Raw genomic sequence first — 22,145 nt, forward strand, 5'->3', positions numbered from 1 at the left:
TACAAGTTTCTTCACTTTTTCCTCATTTTCCAGCTGTTTTCTCTGAGTTGTTTTTTTTTCTGTCTATATTTAGATATGGACCCTGAACACAGCCCCTTCAATATCATGACAACAGCAAATATCATTCCGATTTTTCTTCCCTTTTTTGGCATATTTTGTAATCATGTTATACAATCTATCTGGCTTTGTTCTATTTTTAGAGATGGACCCTGAACCCTGAACACAGCCCATTCATGATCATGGCAATGGTGAATACCATGCTTATTTTTCACTTATTTTGCACTGCTTCTCAACCTATCTGTTTCCATTTTTCAGACAGCTTTCTATATTTGGATATGGACCCTGAACCCTGAACACAGCCTCTCCAACTTACTAAGCAATATTCTGATTTTCTACACATTTTTGGCCAATTTATTTGCCATTTTTCCTGATTTTATGGCTGCTTCTCTCCTTAAGAGAAAAGGTTCCCGCGGTGATGAAAGGTAAATCAATGAATGAATGAATCAATGAAAATTTTGTCTAAGTCCTCAGTTGATAAAGAATGAGTCTTACTCGTAAACTTGTAAGGACTCATAAAAATATGTAGAGACGTACTTGTCTTTGTCATCTCCATAATCACCAGAACCGTTGGAATCGTCAGAGTCACTCTCGATGAACTCGGGTGTTTTGACAACCTTGCTTCGGCGAGTCGTAGGCATTGCAAATATGCCGGTAAAGAACTAAAGAGGAGAAGTTGGAGATAGAGCAGGCACTGGTTTCAACCTTCTTATACATCCCAGTTTACTCCCAGGTTAAGGGGCCAATAAATTGAGGACAAGATGATTATGAAATTGCTGCGACCCACCACTGCATGTATCCTTTTCTTTACTAGTGGCACGCCGCTCATGATCGCCGTTACTGAAACACATCCTTTGCCACAACTATCGACCCTCAATGCTAGTGCGCGATGGATGATCGCCGCTATTTTTTTTTTTTTTTTCTCAATAGATTTTCTGCAATTAAGTTGCATAGCCACGTTATTCAATCATCCCTACGAATTTCTACCAGAAACAAACTACGCAGGTGATCGCCGTTGTTGAAATAAATTTTCAACAAGATACATCGGTGATTTCATTGCATACTCCCCAATTACTCAAGCCTATTTATTATGGGGAAAAAATGGCGACACATGATGGCCAAGAAAAAAATGCAGATTTCATTCTATTATATGGTGAAGGGGCGACAAAAAGTGGCTAGAATAAACTGCCATTTTGATTTACTTGGATTATGAAGAAGATGTATTGTCTGGAAATGTAGGAAAACTATGTTGAACATTGCCTTTGAATTTTGGAATGCGTTAGTTGAATAACGATAGAATGCAATCAAGAAAGAAAAGAAGCATCAATTACAATACGTTGTCGCATCCAGGAACGACCAGAGTTTTCGCAAGGCCCACCTCCAAGAGTCCACCAAATATCACACCCCTCATACGATAAAGCCTTATCCTTCTTCTCTCGTAGAATTGAAGGATAAAATGTTAGGGCGCCAACAACGACTGGGAGAGCCATGTGTTCATCAAAGGAGAAGAATAAGCGGTTTGAATCGCTTGTGTGCCTTGAAGTATGAGGACAGGAAGGATCCACTGTGCAGACATGTGGCCAGAGTTTTTCATCAAACGAAAAACCGCGTTCTCGGTACCTTGTGCGGAAGATAAGATAGAGTGGGTCCAAAATGTTCTGTTCGATGAATCTAGGAACCATGTTGCCAGCAATAATGCGATGTAGATCCAGTATCTGGGATTGTGTAGGAGATACAACCGAATGTGAAAGTTTATTGGATGTGAGGTCTGGATAGGCGCAAAATATGCCATGCTTGTTAATATAGTTCATAGTGTGTGTCGAAGAAGAATGGATGATAGCGGCGACAGGAGAAGGGGAAGATGTCATGATCAGATTGACACAAAGGTCACGGTTTGAGCGATGCGTTAACAAGAGGATGCTTGATACACATGGGTTGCCAAGATGCACATTGGACCACGTTTCTGTAATCTCGTATTGATCCTCAAGCAAGTCTTGATAGAGGTCAAAGGCATGGCGCTGGGGGACATAAATATCAAGGTCATGAGGTTTGAACCCGTCGATGCGTGCCAGGATGGGAAGTAACGCCACCGAACCACCAATAACGGCGTTGTATGTGTCTAGCTTCTTCAAGGTTCGAGCATAGCTAAGGCGGAAACCACATATCAGTGACGCGACCCGGTTACAAACATAGACGTTGGCTGTATGGTAGAAATAACGCGATGTGTGTCGTAACTTCATAATAACTGGAAGGGGTAGCTGATCATACAGCATGATTAGCTGTTCTTTGTTGAACGTCAACAAATGAGAAACCGATGGAGTGTAATAACGAGCTGAACAAATATAAATCAGAAGTATGAATGTCTGAATGGAGAGGAAACGTACGAGGCATGTTGATTTCTTGGATTTTCGATATGACATCATCCAAATGGCGGATAATGTTGTTGATCTCTCGGGAGTGGTGTTTTGCATATTCCAAGATACTTGACGCTGGCAGATTCCACAATTCTGAGCGTGTCAGAAAGTTGAGGACGTGCGTAGGGTTAGACCCAAACAGCAAGCTGGGGGGTCTAGGGCTGATTAAATAATCAGCTTCTAATAATTGCATCAGCATGTAGTTGCAGCGAGTCGTTATTAAGAACGCACGGAAACCCAGCATGTCAATTTCATCCAACGTTGTCATGTTGAAGGCATCCAGATCGATGGATGATGGTGGGGAAAGTTCTACGCCAACGGCGATAGCAAGTTTAGAAATCTGAGCATGTAAGTCATGCAAAAGACTTACGATGATATTGAGGACTTTTAGGTTGATTAGGAGAGCCTTGGATATAAAGAGGCATTGAAAAGACGGTGCAGAGGACACAGGTTAGCCAGGTTACACTCATGAGATATATATGTGCATTGACGTTCCACATGCAGGGACAACCAAGAAAAGAATATTGAGAAATTTATGACATGGAGTCGAAAATTTCAAGGAGGCCTGAGGAATCGGAGACGAAGATGCCGTGAATAAACTGGTGAGAAACGTTCTCTCACACATTCACGGCAATACCATAATCCATACCATCAGTACGTAACCCAGTACAAAAATGTCAAAATTGAAATAAAGGTAGAAAGCCGAGTCAGCTTGAAGACCGAAGAATAATCACGTTCAAGCAAGGCTAGTACAGGGACAGTTACAGCTAATACAAGTATAGCTAGTACAATGACGGTTACAGCTAACAACAACGTTTAGGTAATGCTCCACTCAGTGAATTTGTTTAGGTTTAGATCCAGAGGTATAGTACCTGACGGCCATAAATTCTGTGGTTGATACAGCCAATCAACATATAAGAAAGGATGTCTCATGACAAACAGAGACAGTTTATCGTCAATAAAAGAGGTATATAAAATAGAACAAGCAAGACCGAGCGCTAATCATACTTTAGCTTTTGAAAGTTGATCGACGAGACGGTTGAAAGGCCGATCAACATGAAAAACACAGGGTCGGTTGACAGAATATATCATACATCTCACTTTCAATGGGCGCTACTAAATACAGCCTCATTTTGACAGAATAGGTATAGACAGAAGGGTTGTTAGGACCAAGGAATATTTGTTCAAGTATATGACGGTGACTAGGGATCAAGCATGTTCCCATGCATTAGCAACCCTTGAATGAAATTGACAAGCAATTGTACGCGTATTCACAAGTTTTGTTGCTTAGGCATTCACATATACTTTCAACATGGATGCATTCTACGACAACGATGAAGCCAGTGAGTAGAGCATATTTACTGCCATTGTGACTGAAAACCAAAAATCCATAGGAGATCTTCTTGAATTCGTAACCAAGGCACGCATTGAGAAAGGCCCAAAGGTCTGTCAACTATTGATTGACCTTCGATGAGGTTAGCAGCGCCTACCTTAGAAGTTCGATGAGTTTACTAATTGACGATATGTAGAAAGATGGGATGGCACCATACGCATTTGTGCAATCCATGGAGAAACCTCATTGCTGGAAGCTTGTAAGGATTGAACAGAACACGCAAGAACAAGAGGAAGTCGTCCTACGTATCCAAGGAATCATATGTGACAAGAGCATACCACCAATTAAAAGGCCATTTGAAATGTACGTTGATGATACTAAAGTCTGTGGTGCCTTCTCAACATATATATACACAGAGAGTCACAAGGCCGGAAATATCTACGTCAAAGCATTACGCTTACAGGATTCGGTTCAGACATAATGAAGAAAGCCATTGAGAATATACATTACATCCATGGGTTATTCAATCAGGAATTCACGCAAGGAGAACTCGAGGCTTGGACGCCTGGAAGATTCGGCCAGTTTGATGCTATCGACATATCGAACCGCTACTTCACCAGACGGAGTGACATGAATGGAGAGATGCCAATCCAATTCAGTCGTGCTATTGATCCAGATGATATATTGACAAATGCGTTATCAAATGACTTCGTTCATATTCAAGAGAATGTCGTAGAGTATTACGAGGCTGTAAAGAAGGACAACAAAATCAAGTGAGTATATTTCTACTTCTTTGGAAGAATGACTTATAACGATGGTTATAGATATATAGATATCAATCCTGGACGTATTCAGAGGGGAGACATTTTGGAAATTCAAGCTTCATTTATGGTTGTACCACTAAAAGCCAAGAAATTCAAAATGCTTATCGTGCTAAGAGCGATTACACTTTTAGACAACAGCGCTACCAAAGTGAGTAAAATTTTATTGCCTTACAAGCTTTACTAAAATACTTTTGGTGACCAGAACGCAACTATTTCACGACAAATGAGTGGACAGGAAGTACGTCGCATCAGCCAGACCCTAAAGAGAAAGACAGGATACAGTGAGGATGAGGATGTAGAAATGCGTGACAAGGTTAGAAGGATGCATATTGATTGAAATGTATGGTCTATGGCTAGACTACACATATGATTTACGTTGTGAATGTGGGCTAATTATGAAGCTAACAAAGGCAGATAGACTTTGATGAATCAATGTGATTTACTTTTTTTTCGTTGATAAATTATACTTCTTTACATTGAGAGTATACCAATCGCCCCGGCAAGGCCGGAGCATGATTGGTATACTATCAATGTAAAGAAGTATAGTTAGTTGCATTGAAGTAAAAAGGAAGCCAAAAAAAAAAGTAAATCACATTGATTCATCTAAGTCCTTCAGCCAAATAGAGCAATAATGAGGCCACAAGGCGAGTGCTGCGAGAACGCTGCAAGCAGAAGCCATGAGCGCAAGCCATGACACGTGACAACCATGAGATATGATGACAAAGCATACCATGGATCGATAACACTCTGGAAATGTTGAGGGATGTTTCTAGGACAGGGCTAGCAAACAATTTGAGGAGAGAGAGAGCAGAGGCATCACTATTCATATGCTAAGGGTGCTAAAAGCAAATGTTAAGCAAAGATTTGGTAGATTTGACTAGAAAATATGATGAAGAGGATGAGGCATTCAACTGTGGGAAGAAATCATTTTCGTGGGAGAAAGTCAAATTTCAGTGTTACCGCGCTGAAAAAAGTCTCGAGATCCCGGGTAATAAACGAGTCTCTTCGTAAACTCAGAGGACTCGTAATTGAGCTAAACAGCGCCACAGGGATTCAAAATGCATCAGAAAATATCTAGCCAAGTCATCCGATGATATCGCACCATATTTTGTCAGGGCTCATCAACCACTGCAGATCTGTTGGTAAGGCCACCAAAAACTCCAAGAGAATCAAACCCACCCCACCTTCTGTAGTTGGAACACTTTACCGGTCACAGTACATCGTTCACTACAATGGATTCTTTTTACAACAAGATAGAAGCATGCAAGTACCCTCTTTAACTGGATGTGTAGAGTCACTAATTTTATATACTAGGTGATCTGCTTGAGGCCGTCATAACTGCTAGGACAACGAAGGGTCCAAAGGTTGTACAATTGGCGTATTTTAATTCGGTGAGCAGTGGTATAGTGTTATAGATTATCTGAGACATACTCACACCCCAATAACAGGTGGATGGAATGTCTGATTTATGCTCAGTAACAGAGGTGGACAAACCAAGATGTTGGAAGCTCACAAAGACCAACATTGATGACAACAGCCAAGAAGAAGTCGTACTGCGCATACAGGGTATTGTTTGCAATGCAAGTCTTCCACCTGTGAAACGACCATTCAAAATGTAAGTATTTCCTTAACTGTGAAGCGTAAACAAGCTAAAGCATCATATAACAGAGAGTCAAAGCAGCGAAGATATCTGAAGCAATCATTAGCTTTGACGGGACTTGGGGGAACAAAATTTTCCACCATGATTGAAAACATTTACGACATACAGCACATTTTTGAGCGATCACTACCCCACAACACCATGGATGCATGGGTTCCTAGTTATTATGAAACATGCAAAGCATTGGATATGGGCAACCGCTATTTCACAGACCGACGTGATATAAACGGTGACACTCCTATTTCCTTTGGCACTGAGATCGACCCACACAATATACTTACGAACGCATTGTCCAATGAATTTGTTCACCTCCTGGAAAATAAGGTTGATTATTATGAAGCGCAACAAGGAACCGATAATATTATACGGTAAGCAATGGAGCACTCAAATGATTCAAATTTGACTAATACCTCACAGATACTATGAAATCAACCCAATGAAGATACGTCCAGGAGATGTTGTGGAAGTGCAGGTATCATTCGTTGCAATACCGCTTAAGCAACAAAGATACAAAATACTGGTGGTGCTACGAGCTATCACTCTACTAGATTGCAGTCCACTACGAGTAAGCCAACATTCAGCCAAAGTACACAATGCTAACAGAAAACAGAATGCAAGTATTGCACGTCGCATGAGCAGAGGTGCTGAACCCCGTCGGGCAAGCCAATCGCTGAAGAGAAAGATTGGTTATGAAGAGGATGAAGAGCATGATGCTGGGGAGAAGTTGAGCAAGATGCGCCTGGACTGAAGGGTGCGACAAACGACTTATGCACTGGTAGTATATAATGTCATAATTTTATGAACTGCACTCTGAGTAATTTCAAACATTGTTTTCTATTGGATACAGTCAACGGTTGGTAGCAATAAGAAAAAAATAAAACTTGAGCAGGTGATACATCAATATCACGTGAGTTCAACTTCAATATGTACAAACAATTTTACCGCGTACGCGGTAGAACAGTTTGTATTTGTTTCCAGCTGATACATCAATATCACGTGAGTTCAACTTCAATATATACAAACAACTTTACCGCGTACATGGTAAAACTGTTTGTATTTGTTTCAAAAAATGTGACATCACTGGGTCCAACTTCAACATACACAAATAGTTTGATGGGCAACCATTTTGAACAAGAATCTGAGACAAGTAAGCCAGCTAATCTACTACCATATTGAACTGACGAACAATTAGAAAAGGGAATGTGAGTCACCATCCCATTTGACATCTTACAAGATACCATCTTGGACAAGCTTATGCTTGCTGAAGATTGGAAAACACTGTCCTCCATGTCCCACCTTTAAAGTGAGCTGTTGTCTACATTATGAGACAGGCTTAACATTCTAAGTTAATACCATATATGTAAGAACTGGACTGCAACCAAGAGGGAGGACATACACATTGTTGTTGAAGCTAGCTCAAAATACTTCTATGATATGTCTACATTTCCTAGTACTGTCTGCCAATCAAGTTCAACAAATGCATTGCTGTCTACAGCACTACAGGAGTGATTCAAATGGACAAAACCTTGTACTGTGTACCATCAACTACAAAAATGACAACAGAAGCATACAAACAGCTAGAGTGCCTGAAACCCTGAACATGGAAGACTACAAAAGGCTAGAAACCCTGAAACCCTGAATGTGGGAAACCATCAATTTTCGTGGGAAAAAGGCAAAGTTCAGCGTTAGAACACTGAAAAATTCCTTGAGATCAAGGGTAATAAACGAATCTCTTCGTAAACTCAGAGGACTCGTAACAATTCATTATGTAATAAGGTCAAAGTACAAATAAACATACTTTTTCAAAGAAGAATCTGAAGCTCACCAACATAAAATCTAAAATAAATGAAATAAAACACCAAGAAAAATAAAGTTTGTTTTTATGTATATTATGTAATAAAGCTATATGCACAAATAGATATATGTTTGCACAAAATCAAGCTAATGCAAGCTTTTTCAAATGAAGAAGTAGCAATAAATTGGCACAAAAATTAGAAGAAAATTGCTGATGGTGCTCACTGTTGGTGACAACATTTGAAAACACTCTCAGGGTCTCTGGTAAATTTCCATATATGGCACTTAGCATTTGTCCAACTGAAAAATAGCAATTAAATGGCAGAAAAAATGGAAAACAATTGAAGAATGGTGCTAACTGTTGATGTTGATGTTAGGACTGTTTCAAGGGTCCCAGGTGCATTTTCTTATATGGAAATTTATTCAACAATTGCCAGAAAATAACACAAAAATCAGAGAAAGTTGGAATATGCTGCTCATTGTTAGCAATGATGTTATGAGTCCTCTGAGTTTATAAAGACACTAGTTTGTTACTCTCTGATCTCAAGGATTTTTTCTGTACTTCTAACACTGAATATTGCCTTTCTTCCCATAAGATTTGATGGTTTGATGATGTTGTCAAACATTTTTTGAAAGGAAAAATAGCGATAAAAACAGAAGACAAATCAGGAACAAATGGGGGACAATATGCATTGTTGATGACAATGTTGGGGACCATTTTCAGAGTACATGGCATATTTTCAACTGAGGTAATGTCCACTTTTTGAATCAAAAAATGGCAATATAATCATAGAAAAATCAGAAAGAAATTGAAGGAAGATGCTCACTGTTTGTGCAATACTGGGGAGCATGTTCAGGGTCCAGAAGAAAATTCCATACATAATAATCTAGTTAAAAATAGCTATAAAGGACTGGAAAAAATTAGTGAAAAATGGAGCATAGTACTTATTGTTGCTTTCAAGGTAGGGACTCTCTGTAAGGTCCAGTATTTTATATACATGGAAATATACAATTTGTGCAATAAAAAATAGCAATAATATATATATATATAATGGGTATATGTCTGATGGGCTTTCAGGAGGTGGTCACATGACCAGTTTCCTAAATAATCAAAAATGTGAATGCTGTGGTGCTGCATTGTGGCTTCTTCAATATAAAAAGGACTTGTATCTGCCATGCTTGCAATGGCCCTCTTACACAAGTATTCAGAGGCGGGTTGATGCGAGGAATGGATGAATGGAGGGAGGAAGGGGTGTGTGGCTGGCGCTGTTGCTCTCCCATTGTATCTGTGGGTGCATAAGTTTCGATTCCTATATCTGAGAAAGCCTACTTACCTAGCAATGTCGATCTTCACTCCACTCTCATCTTTAACCTTGCCGTTGTCGTCGTCATTCGTCCGTAAGCCATCTGCTCGTCATCCACCGTCGCGGCCTTTGATCTCATTCGAATTTTTAGAACCTTTCTTCGACACCAGACGTAACGCAACACTAGACTGCAACCAGGTACGTCAACGTCCGTATCGTCATGGACTAAGTTCACTCACCTTCTGTTGTATGCCATTTTGCAGGCCGGACGTGCCAGCAGTGATCCTACCGTTAGAAAAGCTGGGGAGGCACGAAACGACTTCGTTTGAACTCGTTTCGTGCATTTGATAGTGGGTCAAGGCAGGGGATGAATGGGAAGTGCAGAAGGTGGGGTGAGTGCCTGGAAATGTTGGGGTCGTTGACTTGTTTGAGTGACCACCGGGCCCTAGAGGCTACGGATGAACAAAATGAATTCATTCGAACTCGTTTCGGGTAGTTGGAGGTGGGTTGATGCGATTCGAACTCATTTCGCGTATTCGGAGGCGGGTTGACGCGAGGAATGGAGGGAGGAAGGGGTGTGCGGCTGGCGCTGTTGCTCTTCCAGGGTCTTCGCACATCCATGGCTGTATGAGTTTCGAGTTTCTGACTATGACGAACATTGAATTTGATGCAATCGATGACTTTGACTTACCATGAATGAAGCATTGCATTCCCTGCAACTGGCGCAGTTCTACAAAAGGTTCGTGAGTTTCGATAGTCAAATGGGGCGGTAGACGACTTACCTCATAGACAACTTACCTAGAGAGGTGCTCAAGAGTCTGAGTCGTTGGTAGATGGATTAGCCAAGCAGTGCCAAACTATGACGTGCGTGTAAGCTCGTCTGAGCCCTAGCTGGGGCTCAGACGAGCTTACTCACACGTCATAATTTGGCGGTAAGATTCATTGCAAACAAGGACCATCATACGTGCAAACAGATCCACTGCGCGCACAGTGGATTGGTTTGCACATCTTTGTTTTCAACGCCGTTTGACAAGGACCTCACTTCTCCTTATTCCCACACCACCCTCCAGCTTCCAAAACCCTTCCTCCTAGTCATCCATCTCCCAGGCCTCGAGACGACATATTTCCCTCCGCTAAACACCCTCCTACATGTTGGCAAGTGTTTTGAACCCTTCCACAATGTCCTGCACCCCCAAGACGACATATTGTCATCCGCAAAACGATTACACGTCGCCCTTCAGCGTCAGAAACTCCTTCACCTCGCATAGGTCCCCCAGGCGTCGAGACGACATATCGTCGTCCGCTAAACGCCTTCTACGTGCTGGACAATAATTCCAACTGTTCCACAATGCCGCACTAGCCCCAAGACGACATATCGTCTTCCGCCGAACGGCCACACACCACCCTCGGGCTTCCAGAACTCTTCCACCTCGCCATCGGTCCCCTAGATGTCGAGACGATGTATCGTCGTCCGCTAAACGCCCTCCCTATGTGCTGGTTTTTTTTCCAGCTGTTCCCCAACACTGTGCATCCCTCCTGACCTGAAGATGATGTATCGTCTTCAGCAAAACGGTCCCACGTCGCCCTCCTGCTTCCAGATCCATTCCACCTCGCCATGGCGTCTAGACGACGTATTGTCATCCGCTAAACGCCCTCTCGACGCGTGGGTCGTCTCCGGATGTCGGATGGGATGGGTTACAGTTGAGAACTTTGAAAAGAGAAGAAAAGAAGGTTTGTTCAGTGTTTTAAAACCATAAACACGAGTAGATACCTACTTGTTCCATTTAGAGCTGTCCCCGCCCTTCGTTGCGTCGATGCAACGTATCGGGTTCTGCCAATCACTATCCAGGCACGATGTGGTCTCCCCGAGGCTCGTCTTTCGTTTTCGGTCGACGTTGTGAGCTGCAAGCGACTACGTGTCGTCATTTTTTCAAGTTTGGGCGACAGGGTCACCGTACCTTCGTCGTTTGATCGACTTCCTCGCGTCGCCATCTCTCTTCCATGTCTCCAAGGCTCACCACGACATATCGACGTCTGTCAAACGCCTTCAGCTCATTGTGGATGTTCTGCAACATCGCGTATGTTGTAGCTTTCAGATTTAAGTAAGTTCTACGTCGATTTGAGGTTGTGAGATGTTACTTACTTCTTTGCACATCATTTAGGCACGTTGGCACCCCGGGAACGTGTCCGATCCTTCGCCACATCAGCAATTGTGCCCCAACTGCCTCCAACGCAAGTCCGTTGTGGATTTATGATGTTCTGTTGTTGATCTTCAAGGTAAGTCATCAGTTTTTGGTATGAGGCAACTATTCACAGACTTACCTTTCATCTTTAGCCATTTTAACAAGTTACCGCCTTCGATCCACCTTCCCAACGCTCGACAGGACGTATCAACGTCCGGCAAACATGTTGAAGATATCGTCGATGTTGCACCAACACGCCGTGGGTCGTAGCTTTGAAAAATATGTGAGTTTTCCGTTGATTTGTGTACTGAGTCTTCGCTTACTGCTTTTGAAGATCGTTTACGCGCGTTCTTGCCCTTTTGAACCTTTCGCGAGTGTGCCACGTCACCAACCACGCCCAGCTGACTTCAACACGACCATGTCGTCATTTATGAAGAGTCTAACGTCAATTTTCAACGTAACTCGTTAGTTTTCGTCGTTATGTGACTATTCAAGAACTCACCTTTGTCATTCAGCCGTTTCCACATGTTATCAACTCCAATCCACCTTTCCAAGGCCCAAGAGGACGAAATGATGTCCGATAAACGTGTTGAGGGTGTCGTCGATGTTGTGCAAACACCCCGTTCATTGTAACTTCTGAATATATGTGAGTTTTGCATTGATTTGAGATGTGATTGTCCACTTACTTGTTTGAAGGTTGTTTTCGCATGCTATCGACCAGCAACAGTCAACGAAAACATTGATGGGCAAACGACAACCACAGTCGAATGCCAGCGCCCACGAACGACCTCAGGAACGACATCCCTGTCAGCGACGTTGCAAGTATGCGACGCAGATGGACGAGGGACGATGACGACGACGCACAGAAGGACGAGGGACGACGTACTGCAAGTCGTCGGTGTTTGGTACGTTCCTTTTCCCTTCTTTTATGCCCCCTCCTCCTTTTCTCTCCTCCATCCATACATTTCATCCCCTGTCGCCTCCCATTCACAACATCAAGCACCATCGTATTCTGACACGCCATCTTCCTAGCCGAGAGTATCAGCACGGCTGTATCATCATCAATCTGTGACCAACCACCCTCAGTGGTCCACCTACCAGGCGCACAGGATCACGACGCACCAATGACGATCACGACAAACAGCAATGACAACAGCAACAACAACGGCCACGTCATCAGTTGAAGACGATGTGGAACATCGTCCAGACAGTGATGACGTATGCCGTCGTCACTGTCTAGTCTTTCAGCTATGTCTTGTTACACACCTCCTCCATCTCTTTGTTGACAGCAGACACAGGGACGACGTCACCATTGGCGACGTTCCATACGATGCAAAGCAACTGCATGGATGACGGCAAATGACGTTTGCGAAATTCGGTTGTGAATGACGAAGTACAACAACATCCCTCCGCAGTGAGATGGACAGAAGGGGGCAATGAACGATGACACGAGGACTACGATTTGTATGTTATGTTCCAAGTTATATGAATTATACAGATGTTCAATTTACGCCACGTGGATGAAAATCGACAAAGGGCTGATAGTTAGTACTTAGTCTATGTAAAATATTATCCATACATCGTCCAAAACAAATGCAAACAATATTACCGCGCGCGCGGTAGTTTTGTTTGTACGTATTGACGTTAACCTCTCCAGCCACCATCTCTTCTACTTGAAATCTGCTATGGACTCTGATGCTTCCAGTTCGGCTCACGTGGTTAATTGTCTGTACCATTTCCGCTCTCACTAAAGCAAGCACTCATACTGGTTCACCCCCATCAGGCCCTTCAGAATGCCGCGCTGTCTCACCTGTGTTCTTGGCCTTTCCTTGGGCCACTCCACACATCGTACAAGTGCCAAAGCCTTTGGCCGACTTCACTGAGATAATGTCACCTCACAAGGTACTTTATTTCTCTGTGACCTTGATTGTAACTTAACAGACTGCTTTCAGCACTTCATCAATTCGCTAAATCGATTTGAGCGCTCGCTCTTTGCCTTTGATGAACTTGTGGTCAATTCTAACGAATTAGCACCACTTCTAGGCTTAGATGTCCTGAAAGCATCCAACACGGTCACCCTACATCCAACGGCGACGACTGCATCATCAAAGGGGGAGTACAAAACCCTCGCTTCCATTCTTTGTGCATATCGAACATTTGAGGTCTTGGCTCTTGACTGTGAAACTGGTGTTTCGCATCCTCCCAGTCGCCTACTTCCTCCCTTGGCTTTCAACAAGTCTGAGCAGGATAGCGGAAAGATTGTTGTACATCGATTTATATATATTCTGATCCTCAAGCTAATTTTCCTTGCTTGCATGGGGTTTGACAGACTAGAAAATTGGCCCAAAGCTCTGCTTAACTTCCGGAAACTTATAGGTCAGTCGGGACTACCTCAAATTCCTGACGACCTCCTTGCAGGAAGCAAACACCTTGCTCTCCTACGGATGGCAAGCAAGAACAAAGAAAAAGCAGGCTACATGAACGTTGTCGACAACTTTCTTCAAGCTGCTCTGCATCTTTACTACCTCAAGATGACCCAATTCCGAGATGGGTCTCTGCCTGACTATCCTGATATTTTAAATGACCATCTCTGGTGCGTTAGACTCATGTTACATTGATATCCGATACTCATATCTCTCAGCATCTTCAAAGACAAGACCTCTACAGATGAATTCATCAATGATCAAGAGGAGGGGACTTACTACTTGCAAGATTTACTTGATGGAGAGACAGCTTCGCACACCCTCCACCAACTAGGGACACCTCTGCAATTAGCACTGCTCCTGACTCCTTTCTATTTGCTCTTTCCATTCTGGATAATCACCAGGTCTTATAATCGTCGGCTCGTTCTTGAAGCCTTTGCAGAGTTAACTCCTCGGAAGACACCCCTCGTGCTTAAAATTGAGAGATCCATCTGGTGTTCTCTTATAGCGCTTGCTGACGTGACTATCACACCTCATGAAGCTTTGACACAACTGGTGTCAAGATTGCCGTGGGCCGAGATAGAGGCAGCATCCAACAACCCCCATGATTGTTGCATGTTTTGCACCCCTTTAGGTGAGAAATGTTAGACTGCTTTTCAAACTTCATTTATTTATTCTTTGTTGTATTTACAGCCCAGCCCTCTTCTTCTTCAACACCATTACAGCCTGGTTTGGCTGTTGGGAGGCAATTAGCAATAGAAGGTGCCTCCAACACCCTTACTCCAGACATACAAGTTAGTGGGCCCATGCCAGAAGCCTCAGTCATCCCCAACACTCAACGTTCAACATCAATTGAGGACAATGCATCTTGCATCAATGAAGAGCATCTTGAAGCTCCAATGGACCATGATGGTGATTCCCCAATGCTCCCCACACCATTACCCACCTCCAAATGTCCTGAATTGCCCTCTATGCCTGCCCCCACAATGGACCAAGATGGTGGTTCCCCAATGCTTCCCACGCCATTACCCACCTCCAAACGTCCTGAATTGCCCTCTATGCCTGCCCCCACAATGGACCAAGATGGTGGTTCCCCAATGCTTCCCACGCCATTACCCACCTCCAAACGTCCTGAATCGTCCTCTACCCCTGACCCTGATGGTGATTCACCAATGCCAGAAAGTCTAGAAACTTCATTGGCCTCAGTTCTCAATTCAGTTTTTCAATCCTGTCCCATATCATCCCCTCACCTTGGGACTGTTAATCCCTCTCATATCTCCCTCCCGCTCAATGTGTTGGGAAAAAATCTTTCAGGCGAAGAAGATATTGAGATGGGCGCCCTTAGTGAATTATCATCGTCATCTGAAGACGAAGATTCTGGTGGGTTGACATGTTACCTTTTTCTTGCATTTATGATCCGATAAAAACCAATGTTTACTGTATTCTAGAGCATTCGCCAGCTAGGCCTGCGAAAAAAACAAATCCTGAGGTGCAACCGTCTGACAATGACAATACTGACGATGAAGGTGAGGCAGGAGCTGTGTTTTTGCTTTTGTTTTCTGCTGAAGCTCATCATTGCCAGAATCTTCATTGTCATCATCAGATGAGTCTACAGACAGTGGTGTCAAGAAGCCTATTGGGAATACCTCAGGCAACAGGGGTGGAAGGGGTGATCCTGGAAACTTGAAGAAACTTGTGTAAGAGGGCCATTGCATGCATGGCAGATACGAGTCCTTTTTATATTCAGGAAGCCACAATGCAGCACCACAGCATTCACATTTTTGATTATTTAGGAAACTGGTCATGTGACCACCTCCTGAAGGCCCATCAGATCTATACCCATTATATATATTATTGCTATTTTTTATTGGACAAATTGTATATTTCCATGTATATAAAATACTGGACCTTACAGAGAGTCCCTACCTTGAAAGTGACAATAAGTACTATGCTCCATTTTTCACTAGATTTTTCCAGTCCTTTATAGATAGCTATTTTTCACTAGATTATTATGTATGGAATTTTCTTCTGGACCCTGAACATGCTCCCCAGTATTGCACAAACAGTGAGCATCTTCCTTCAATTTCTTTCTGATTTTTCTACTATTATATTGCCATTTTTTGATTCAAAAAGTGCACATTACCTCAGTTGAAAATATGCCATGTACTCTGAAAATGGTCCCCAACATTGTCATCAACAATGCATATTGTCCCCCATTTGTTCCTGATTTATCTTCTGTTTTTATTGCTATTTTTCCTTTCAAAAAATGTTTGACAACATCATCAAACCATCAAATCTTATGGGAAGAAAGGCAAGATTCAGTGTTAGAAGTACTGAAAAAATCCTTGAGATCAGAGAGTAACAAACTAGTGTCTTTATAAACTCAGAGGACTCATGACATCATTGCTAACAATGAGCACCATATTCCAACTTTCTCTGATTTTTGTGTTATTTTCTGGCAATTGTTGAATAAATTTCCATATAAGGAAATGCACCTGGGACCCTTGAAACAGTCCTAATATCAACATCAACAGTTAGCACCATTCTTCAATTGTTTTCCATTTTTTCTGCCATTTAATTGCTATTTTTCAGTTGGACAAATGCTGAGTGCCATATATGGAAATTTACCAGAGACCCTGAGAGTGTTTTCAAATGTTGTCACCAACAGTGAGCACCATCAGCCATTTTCTTCTAATTTTTGTGCCAATTTATTGTATCTATTTGTGCACATAACTTTTATTACATAATATACATAAAAACAAACTGTATTTTTCTTGGTGTTTTATTTCATTTATTTTAGATTTTATGTTGGTGAGCTTCAGATTCTTCTTTGAAAAAGTATGTTTATTTGGACTTTGACCTTATTACATAATGAATTGTATACAGGTATGATCCCTGAAATTTTACATTTTTTTTGCATTTTATTTCATCTGAATTGGACTTGATTTGGTAAAGTTACACATTTTTCTTTAGGCAACGCTTGGAACTCAAGAAGCGATGACGCACGAACATTTCCCGATCGCTTGATGGGGGACAGTTTCGTGCGTCATAGTAGATCTCAGATCAGTTACCATTTTCGGTAATAAATACAGATTCATGTATAACTCAGCGAGTTTTGATCCAAATGACATGATTTCTTTTGTGATGGGTACTCCTCATTTCCGTGGTCATGGTGATTTTATGTTCCTGGTAAACAGACACAAATAAACAGTTGCAAAAATGAAATAGATGATAAATTTTACGTCTGATCAATTAAAAGACTATTGATATACAGGTTAAACAGTAACAAATATTCACAAATAAGTGGGAGTCATTTCAATGTTGATTTTGGGATGTTATAGGGTGCACAGAATCTCTAATTGAGCTATAGCATGTATTTCTGAAGTAGATGACATGATCTATTTCCTTTTTAAACAATCTTTGCCACAATATACAAATGCAGGGGGGGCAGATCTCAGGGGGTAAGTTTTAGATCTCATCTCTCATCTCTTGTCCTCTTGGCATCACAGATTCCAATGATGCATGAAACTTCACACCATCAAATGATCAGGAAATGTTCGTGCATCATAGAATCTTGAACATTTGTACTGAGGCTGTGCAACTTCAGTAATATTCATCATAGATTCCGATGACGCACGAAACTTCCCCCCATCAAATGATCAGGAAATGTTTGTGCGTCATCAAATCTAGCTCTTCAAGTTCAACTTCCCACGGCACCTTCTCTTTGCCACAGCACCCTCTCTTTGTGGTGCGCTCTGGTGTTTTGCTGAGCGCTCTTCGTCTTGGCCAGTCCAACTGATTTGTGCAACATATCTACTGCATATCTGTCTCCTTTGCATGCTCATCGTCGTCTTGGCCAATCCAAACAATTCAAGTGCCACGTATCTACCACAATTGTCTCATTGAGCAATACACCAGCTTCACCATGTCATCTCTATGCACCTGTTGTCATCTTGGCCAGTCCAAACACTCAAGCCACAAGAAGGTCCTGGGCATAGTTTATTACAAGTCCAAAAAACATGAAATTACAAACAGACATACCTCCATGAAGGGTTGATGGATTCGTAAACAGTTTGTTGGATCGTTTTCACGATGTGTAGTAGTGTCCAAACGAGTCTACGTTGAATGAAATCGAGCCACAGGAAGGTCTTGGGTAGAGTAGGGCATAAGTGCAAAAACACAAAATTACAAACTGACGTACCTCCACGAAGGGATGACGGATTCATAAATGGTTTGTTGGAGCGTCTTCGGGACGTGTAGTAGTATCCAAAAGAGTCTACATTGAGGGAGATCGAGACACAGGAAGGTCTTGGGCAGAGTTTAGCAGAAGTGCAAAAACACGAAAGTACAAATAGACGTACCTCCACGAAGAGTTGACGGATTCATAAACGGTTTGTCGGAGTGTTTTCGGGACGTAAGGTAGTGTCCAAACGAGTCTACGTTGAAGGAAATCGAGACACAGGAAGGTCTTGGGCAGAGTTTAGCAGAAGTGCAAAAACACGAAAATACAAACAGACGTACCTCCACGAAGAGTTGACGGATTCATAAACGGTTTGTCGGAGCGTTTTCGGGACGTGAAGTAGTATCCAAAAGAGTCTACGTTGAGGGAAATCGAGACACAGGAAGGTCTTGGGCAGAGTTTAGCAGAAGTGCAAAAACACGAAAGTACAAACAGACGTACCTCCACGAAGAGTTGACGGTTTCGTAAACGGTTTGTCGGAGCGTTTTCGGGACATGAAGTAGTATCCAAAAGAGTCTACGTTGAGGGAAATCGAGGCACAGGAAGGCCTTGGGCAGAGTTTAGCAGAAGTGCAAAAACACGAAAGTACAAACAGACGTACCTCCATGAAGAGTTGACGGTTTCGTAAACGGTTTGTCGGAGCGTTTTCGGGACATGAAGTAGTATCCAAACGAGTCTACGTTGAGGGAAATCGAGGCACAGGAAGGCCTTGGGCAGAGTTTAGCAGAAGTGCAAAAACACGAAAGTACAAACAGACGTACCTCCATGAAGAGTTGACGGTTTCGTAAACGGTTTGTTGGAGCGTTTTTGGGACATGAAGCAGTATCCAAACGAGTCTACGTTGAGGGAAATCGAGCCACAGGAAGGCCTGGGCAGAGGTTAGCATAAGGGCAAAAACACGAGTCACGGCATTGCCCGAAAATGACGTACTTCCCTTGCGGGTTACTTTCCATTTTGAAGGGAGCCCTTATGGGAAGTACGTCATTTTCGGAAATTTCCGTGACTCAACTTGTGAGTCGTTCCTTTTGATGCGGAATATTCACCATTATGCTCACAACTTCTCAGTACCTTCCTGCAGTCCATTTTGCTTGAGCATTGACTCGATTCAATACCTACGCATTCCACGAACAAGCTCCACAAAACTGTTTACAAAACAGTCAACTTCCCATGGAGGTAAGTAGGTTTGTATTTTCGCTTTTTTGCCTTATGCTCACCAATTGTTCAGTACCTTCCTGTGGTCCGTTTCGCATGAGCGTGGACTTGATTCGATACCTACACACTCCACAAACATGCTCCACAAAGCCATTTACAAAATGGTTGAGTTCCCATCCAGGTAAGTAGGTTTGTATTTTCGCTTTTTTGCCTTATGCTCACCAACTGCTCAGTACATTCCTGTGGCCTGTTTCACCAGAGCATGGGCTCATTTGCACAAGTTGTCAGGACCTTAATTGTTGTACCTTCAATGTAAACAAGTTGAGTTGCATGAACATGAAAATAGAGGCAATGCATTCATTCATCAGAGTCTGGAAGCCAAATAGAGCAATATATTAGCCACAAGCTACATCAACGACAACCTGGATAGGGCTAAAAGACAGTAATAATCAAGGAATGGTCAAGTAGACTAGGAAAGTCATGTAGGCGAACCAAACAGATGATCATGGGAAGAAATCACTTTCGTGGGAGAAAGTCAAATTTCAGCGTTACCGCGCTGAAAAAAGTCCTGAGATCCTGGGTAATAAACGAGTCTCTTCGTAAACTCAGAGGACTCGTAACCCAGGGTTGGCTCATCAAAGGTAGACACTAAGGGACCCAAAGCGGAGGGTTCCCAAGCGACTGGTGGCGAGGATAATCCTAGGAAACGCTCTCGATTCGGTTCTATTGGGAATTCTCCAGATAAGCCAATCAATGTTGATGAGTTTCTCTCAATGTTTGAACCTGCAATACTGCACGATTATGTGTGTTTCATTTGATTTCAGTCTTGTCCATGCTAATCAGCTTTACAGGGCAAGGACGAAGAGATTTCTCTTAGTAAAGAAGAAGCTCCTCCCATTGTCTGTGACCGGTCATTCACAGTTTACGATATTGATGGCAATCCTCATGAATTCATGCCAGAATTCCATGTACGTGTCAAACTTGTTTATGAGTTTTAATAATCATTTATATTTTATCATTCAGCATGGTGTCTTCAATGACCGGTTCCAAGAGTTTATGGATCTTGTTTATGATGGTTACATTGAGGGTCATCCTCCTCACATCGTGGATCCGCAAAAATCTTGTCTGGCAAAATTGCATCATCAAGACTTTTCGACCATGTCTGCCTCAGACATCCAGAACAAAATGTGCCATAAACAGGTCGTCGTCACTGGGCTCCCCTTCAATGAAAAGATGCAGTTTGATGCCAAAGGCCTTCGCACCCTTGTTGGTTCCATGACTGCACAGATCTCCATTACCGGTTCGTTTGAACTTATATATATATATTTTTGGTCTAATAATCTAAATCATTGTTATAGACTTCTCAGTCATCAACCCAGGGACCGACTGTGTTCCCTCTGTTGTCAGTGGCTATGTTAACGACCTTCTTGAGAATGCCTCAAGCACCGGCAAGATTTTGAACGGACTTGACCTCCCCATGTGGTCTTCCTATCATCCTTCAAACAATTATGAAACAGATGCTGTTGCATGGAATGTTACCCGTGGGACCCACAGAATTCCACTTCATGGACCCTTCCCAACCCAGGACCGTGAATGGGGTATTGCCGGTCTTAAGCATGTTCTCACTTTTCTCCACATTGACTGCGATGGGTTTAACACAAGATATGGCACTAAAGTTGGATGAAAACTGTGGGCCTTCTTGAGACCACAAGATTTGAAAAAACTCTCTTCAATTGACTTCTACATGGATGAAGATGGTTTTTCTCTCTCTGGGAAGCCCAAGGATATCAAGTATGACTTTGAGGCTGTTGTTCTTTGGCCTGGTGATGAACTGTGAGTGTTGTGTTGATAATCATGGCATTATCTCATGATATTGCAGTCATATGCTGCCCAATTCTGCACATTGGGTATATGGCATAGATGATGTGGTTGCACAGGGCGGTCATTACTATTCCTCGTATCTTATGCAGGAGACTCTGCAAGGCATTGTACATGCCTTTGTTCTCAACAAGTTTTTAACAAACACGGAGCATATTCCCTCTCGTCACCTATTGCGGAGGATCCTGATCTTCTACCAAGTTGGCCTCATTGAGGGTGGCATCTCTGAAGACGGTGAGATTCTCCCCTCCTTGTTTATATCTTTGACTCATTTCCACTTCCAGATCCTGCATCAGTTCATCTACCTAACGTCGAGACGATGGAGGGCATGCTCAATATCATCTGTCTTGCAGTCCTGATTATTCTTGGCAATGTTCTAGATTTCAGGACTTACAGCACTCCAAATCAAGGGGAAGATGATGAAGCCTCTCCTACCCAAAGAACATTGATGGACACTGGTGACATCAATGCCATACCCAACAATGAAAGAATCGCGTATTGCTATGCACGTGGCGTGGCTTTACACATCCTCAAGTGGCTCCGTTCATGTGCCACTTTCACTGGCCCACCAGATGGTCTTGCCGACGATCTGATATCTCTTTTTTTTGTTCAGATTTTGGCTAGTCTATCAGACTACAAAAGCCTTGCTGAAGCAAAGAGTTATGGTGGAGTCCCCCATTGCACCTCCCATTTGCTCAGTAAACAGATTGCCAACATTCTTGAGGTAGATCCGATTCTGAAGGCTGCATGGGCATATAAAGAACGTGTTCCTTCATGCTCTCTAGCTCTTGAGGAGAAGGAGAAGTACAATGTTGAATGGCAGTGTGAATGGGAACCCACGTTGGGAGAGCCCCATCTGTGGTGAGTAATATATAGTTATTCT

General features: G+C 42.6%; 5 protein-coding genes across 5 annotated transcripts; 3 read left to right on the forward strand and 2 right to left on the reverse strand.

Moving 5' to 3' along the window:
- Positions 1 to 1,361: 1,361 nt before the first annotated feature.
- Positions 1,362 to 2,896, reverse strand: LACBIDRAFT_302713 (uncharacterized protein; the record flags this gene model as incomplete). The annotated part of the gene is made up of 4 exons (XM_001883688.1): positions 1,362 to 2,389; positions 2,442 to 2,651; positions 2,703 to 2,780; positions 2,842 to 2,896. 4 exons carry the CDS (start codon positions 2,894 to 2,896, stop codon positions 1,362 to 1,364), a joined length of 1,371 nt encoding a protein of 456 aa, XP_001883723.1.
- An 887-nt stretch (positions 2,897 to 3,783) lies between these two features.
- Positions 3,784 to 7,036, forward strand: LACBIDRAFT_329477 (uncharacterized protein; the record flags this gene model as incomplete). Its single annotated transcript, XM_001883582.1, has 11 exons — positions 3,784 to 3,814; positions 3,866 to 3,915; positions 4,001 to 4,167; positions 4,221 to 4,577; positions 4,629 to 4,776; positions 4,831 to 4,941; positions 5,110 to 5,173; positions 5,943 to 6,019; positions 6,077 to 6,243; positions 6,297 to 6,656; positions 6,706 to 7,036. The coding sequence occupies 11 exons, from the start codon at positions 3,784 to 3,786 to the stop codon at positions 7,034 to 7,036; spliced, it is 1,863 nt and encodes a 620-aa protein (XP_001883617.1).
- A 2,386-nt stretch (positions 7,037 to 9,422) lies between these two features.
- On the forward strand, positions 9,423 to 17,019 carry LACBIDRAFT_329478 (uncharacterized protein; the record flags this gene model as incomplete). The annotated part of the gene is made up of 22 exons (XM_001883583.1): positions 9,423 to 9,480; positions 9,538 to 9,584; positions 9,738 to 9,778; positions 10,089 to 10,125; positions 10,189 to 10,250; positions 10,897 to 11,117; positions 11,177 to 11,443; positions 11,476 to 11,488; positions 11,549 to 11,622; positions 11,840 to 11,852; positions 12,085 to 12,198; positions 12,333 to 12,474; positions 13,068 to 13,113; positions 13,275 to 13,471; positions 13,522 to 14,162; positions 14,211 to 14,626; positions 14,686 to 15,372; positions 15,441 to 15,518; positions 15,575 to 15,689; positions 16,585 to 16,659; positions 16,815 to 16,830; positions 16,966 to 17,019. The coding sequence occupies 22 exons, from the start codon at positions 9,423 to 9,425 to the stop codon at positions 17,017 to 17,019; spliced, it is 3,414 nt and encodes a 1,137-aa protein (XP_001883618.1).
- A 1,089-nt stretch (positions 17,020 to 18,108) lies between these two features.
- On the reverse strand, positions 18,109 to 19,538 carry LACBIDRAFT_329479 (uncharacterized protein; the record flags this gene model as incomplete). Its single annotated transcript, XM_001883689.1, has 9 exons — positions 18,109 to 18,140; positions 18,194 to 18,268; positions 18,354 to 18,428; positions 18,514 to 18,588; positions 18,674 to 18,748; positions 18,834 to 18,940; positions 18,994 to 19,100; positions 19,362 to 19,374; positions 19,513 to 19,538. The coding sequence occupies 9 exons, from the start codon at positions 19,536 to 19,538 to the stop codon at positions 18,109 to 18,111; spliced, it is 585 nt and encodes a 194-aa protein (XP_001883724.1).
- A 619-nt stretch (positions 19,539 to 20,157) lies between these two features.
- On the forward strand, positions 20,158 to 22,127 carry LACBIDRAFT_329480 (uncharacterized protein; the record flags this gene model as incomplete). Its single annotated transcript, XM_001883584.1, has 7 exons — positions 20,158 to 20,187; positions 20,236 to 20,352; positions 20,408 to 20,684; positions 20,743 to 21,034; positions 21,089 to 21,217; positions 21,264 to 21,496; positions 21,547 to 22,127. The coding sequence occupies 7 exons, from the start codon at positions 20,158 to 20,160 to the stop codon at positions 22,125 to 22,127; spliced, it is 1,659 nt and encodes a 552-aa protein (XP_001883619.1).
- Between the last annotated feature and the right edge of the window lie 18 nt (positions 22,128 to 22,145).

The sequence above is a fragment of the Laccaria bicolor genome, genomic scaffold (genome assembly GCF_000143565.1).
Source record: "Laccaria bicolor S238N-H82 LACBIscaffold_22 genomic scaffold, whole genome shotgun sequence".
NCBI classification, from domain to species: domain Eukaryota; kingdom Fungi; phylum Basidiomycota; class Agaricomycetes; order Agaricales; family Hydnangiaceae; genus Laccaria; species Laccaria bicolor.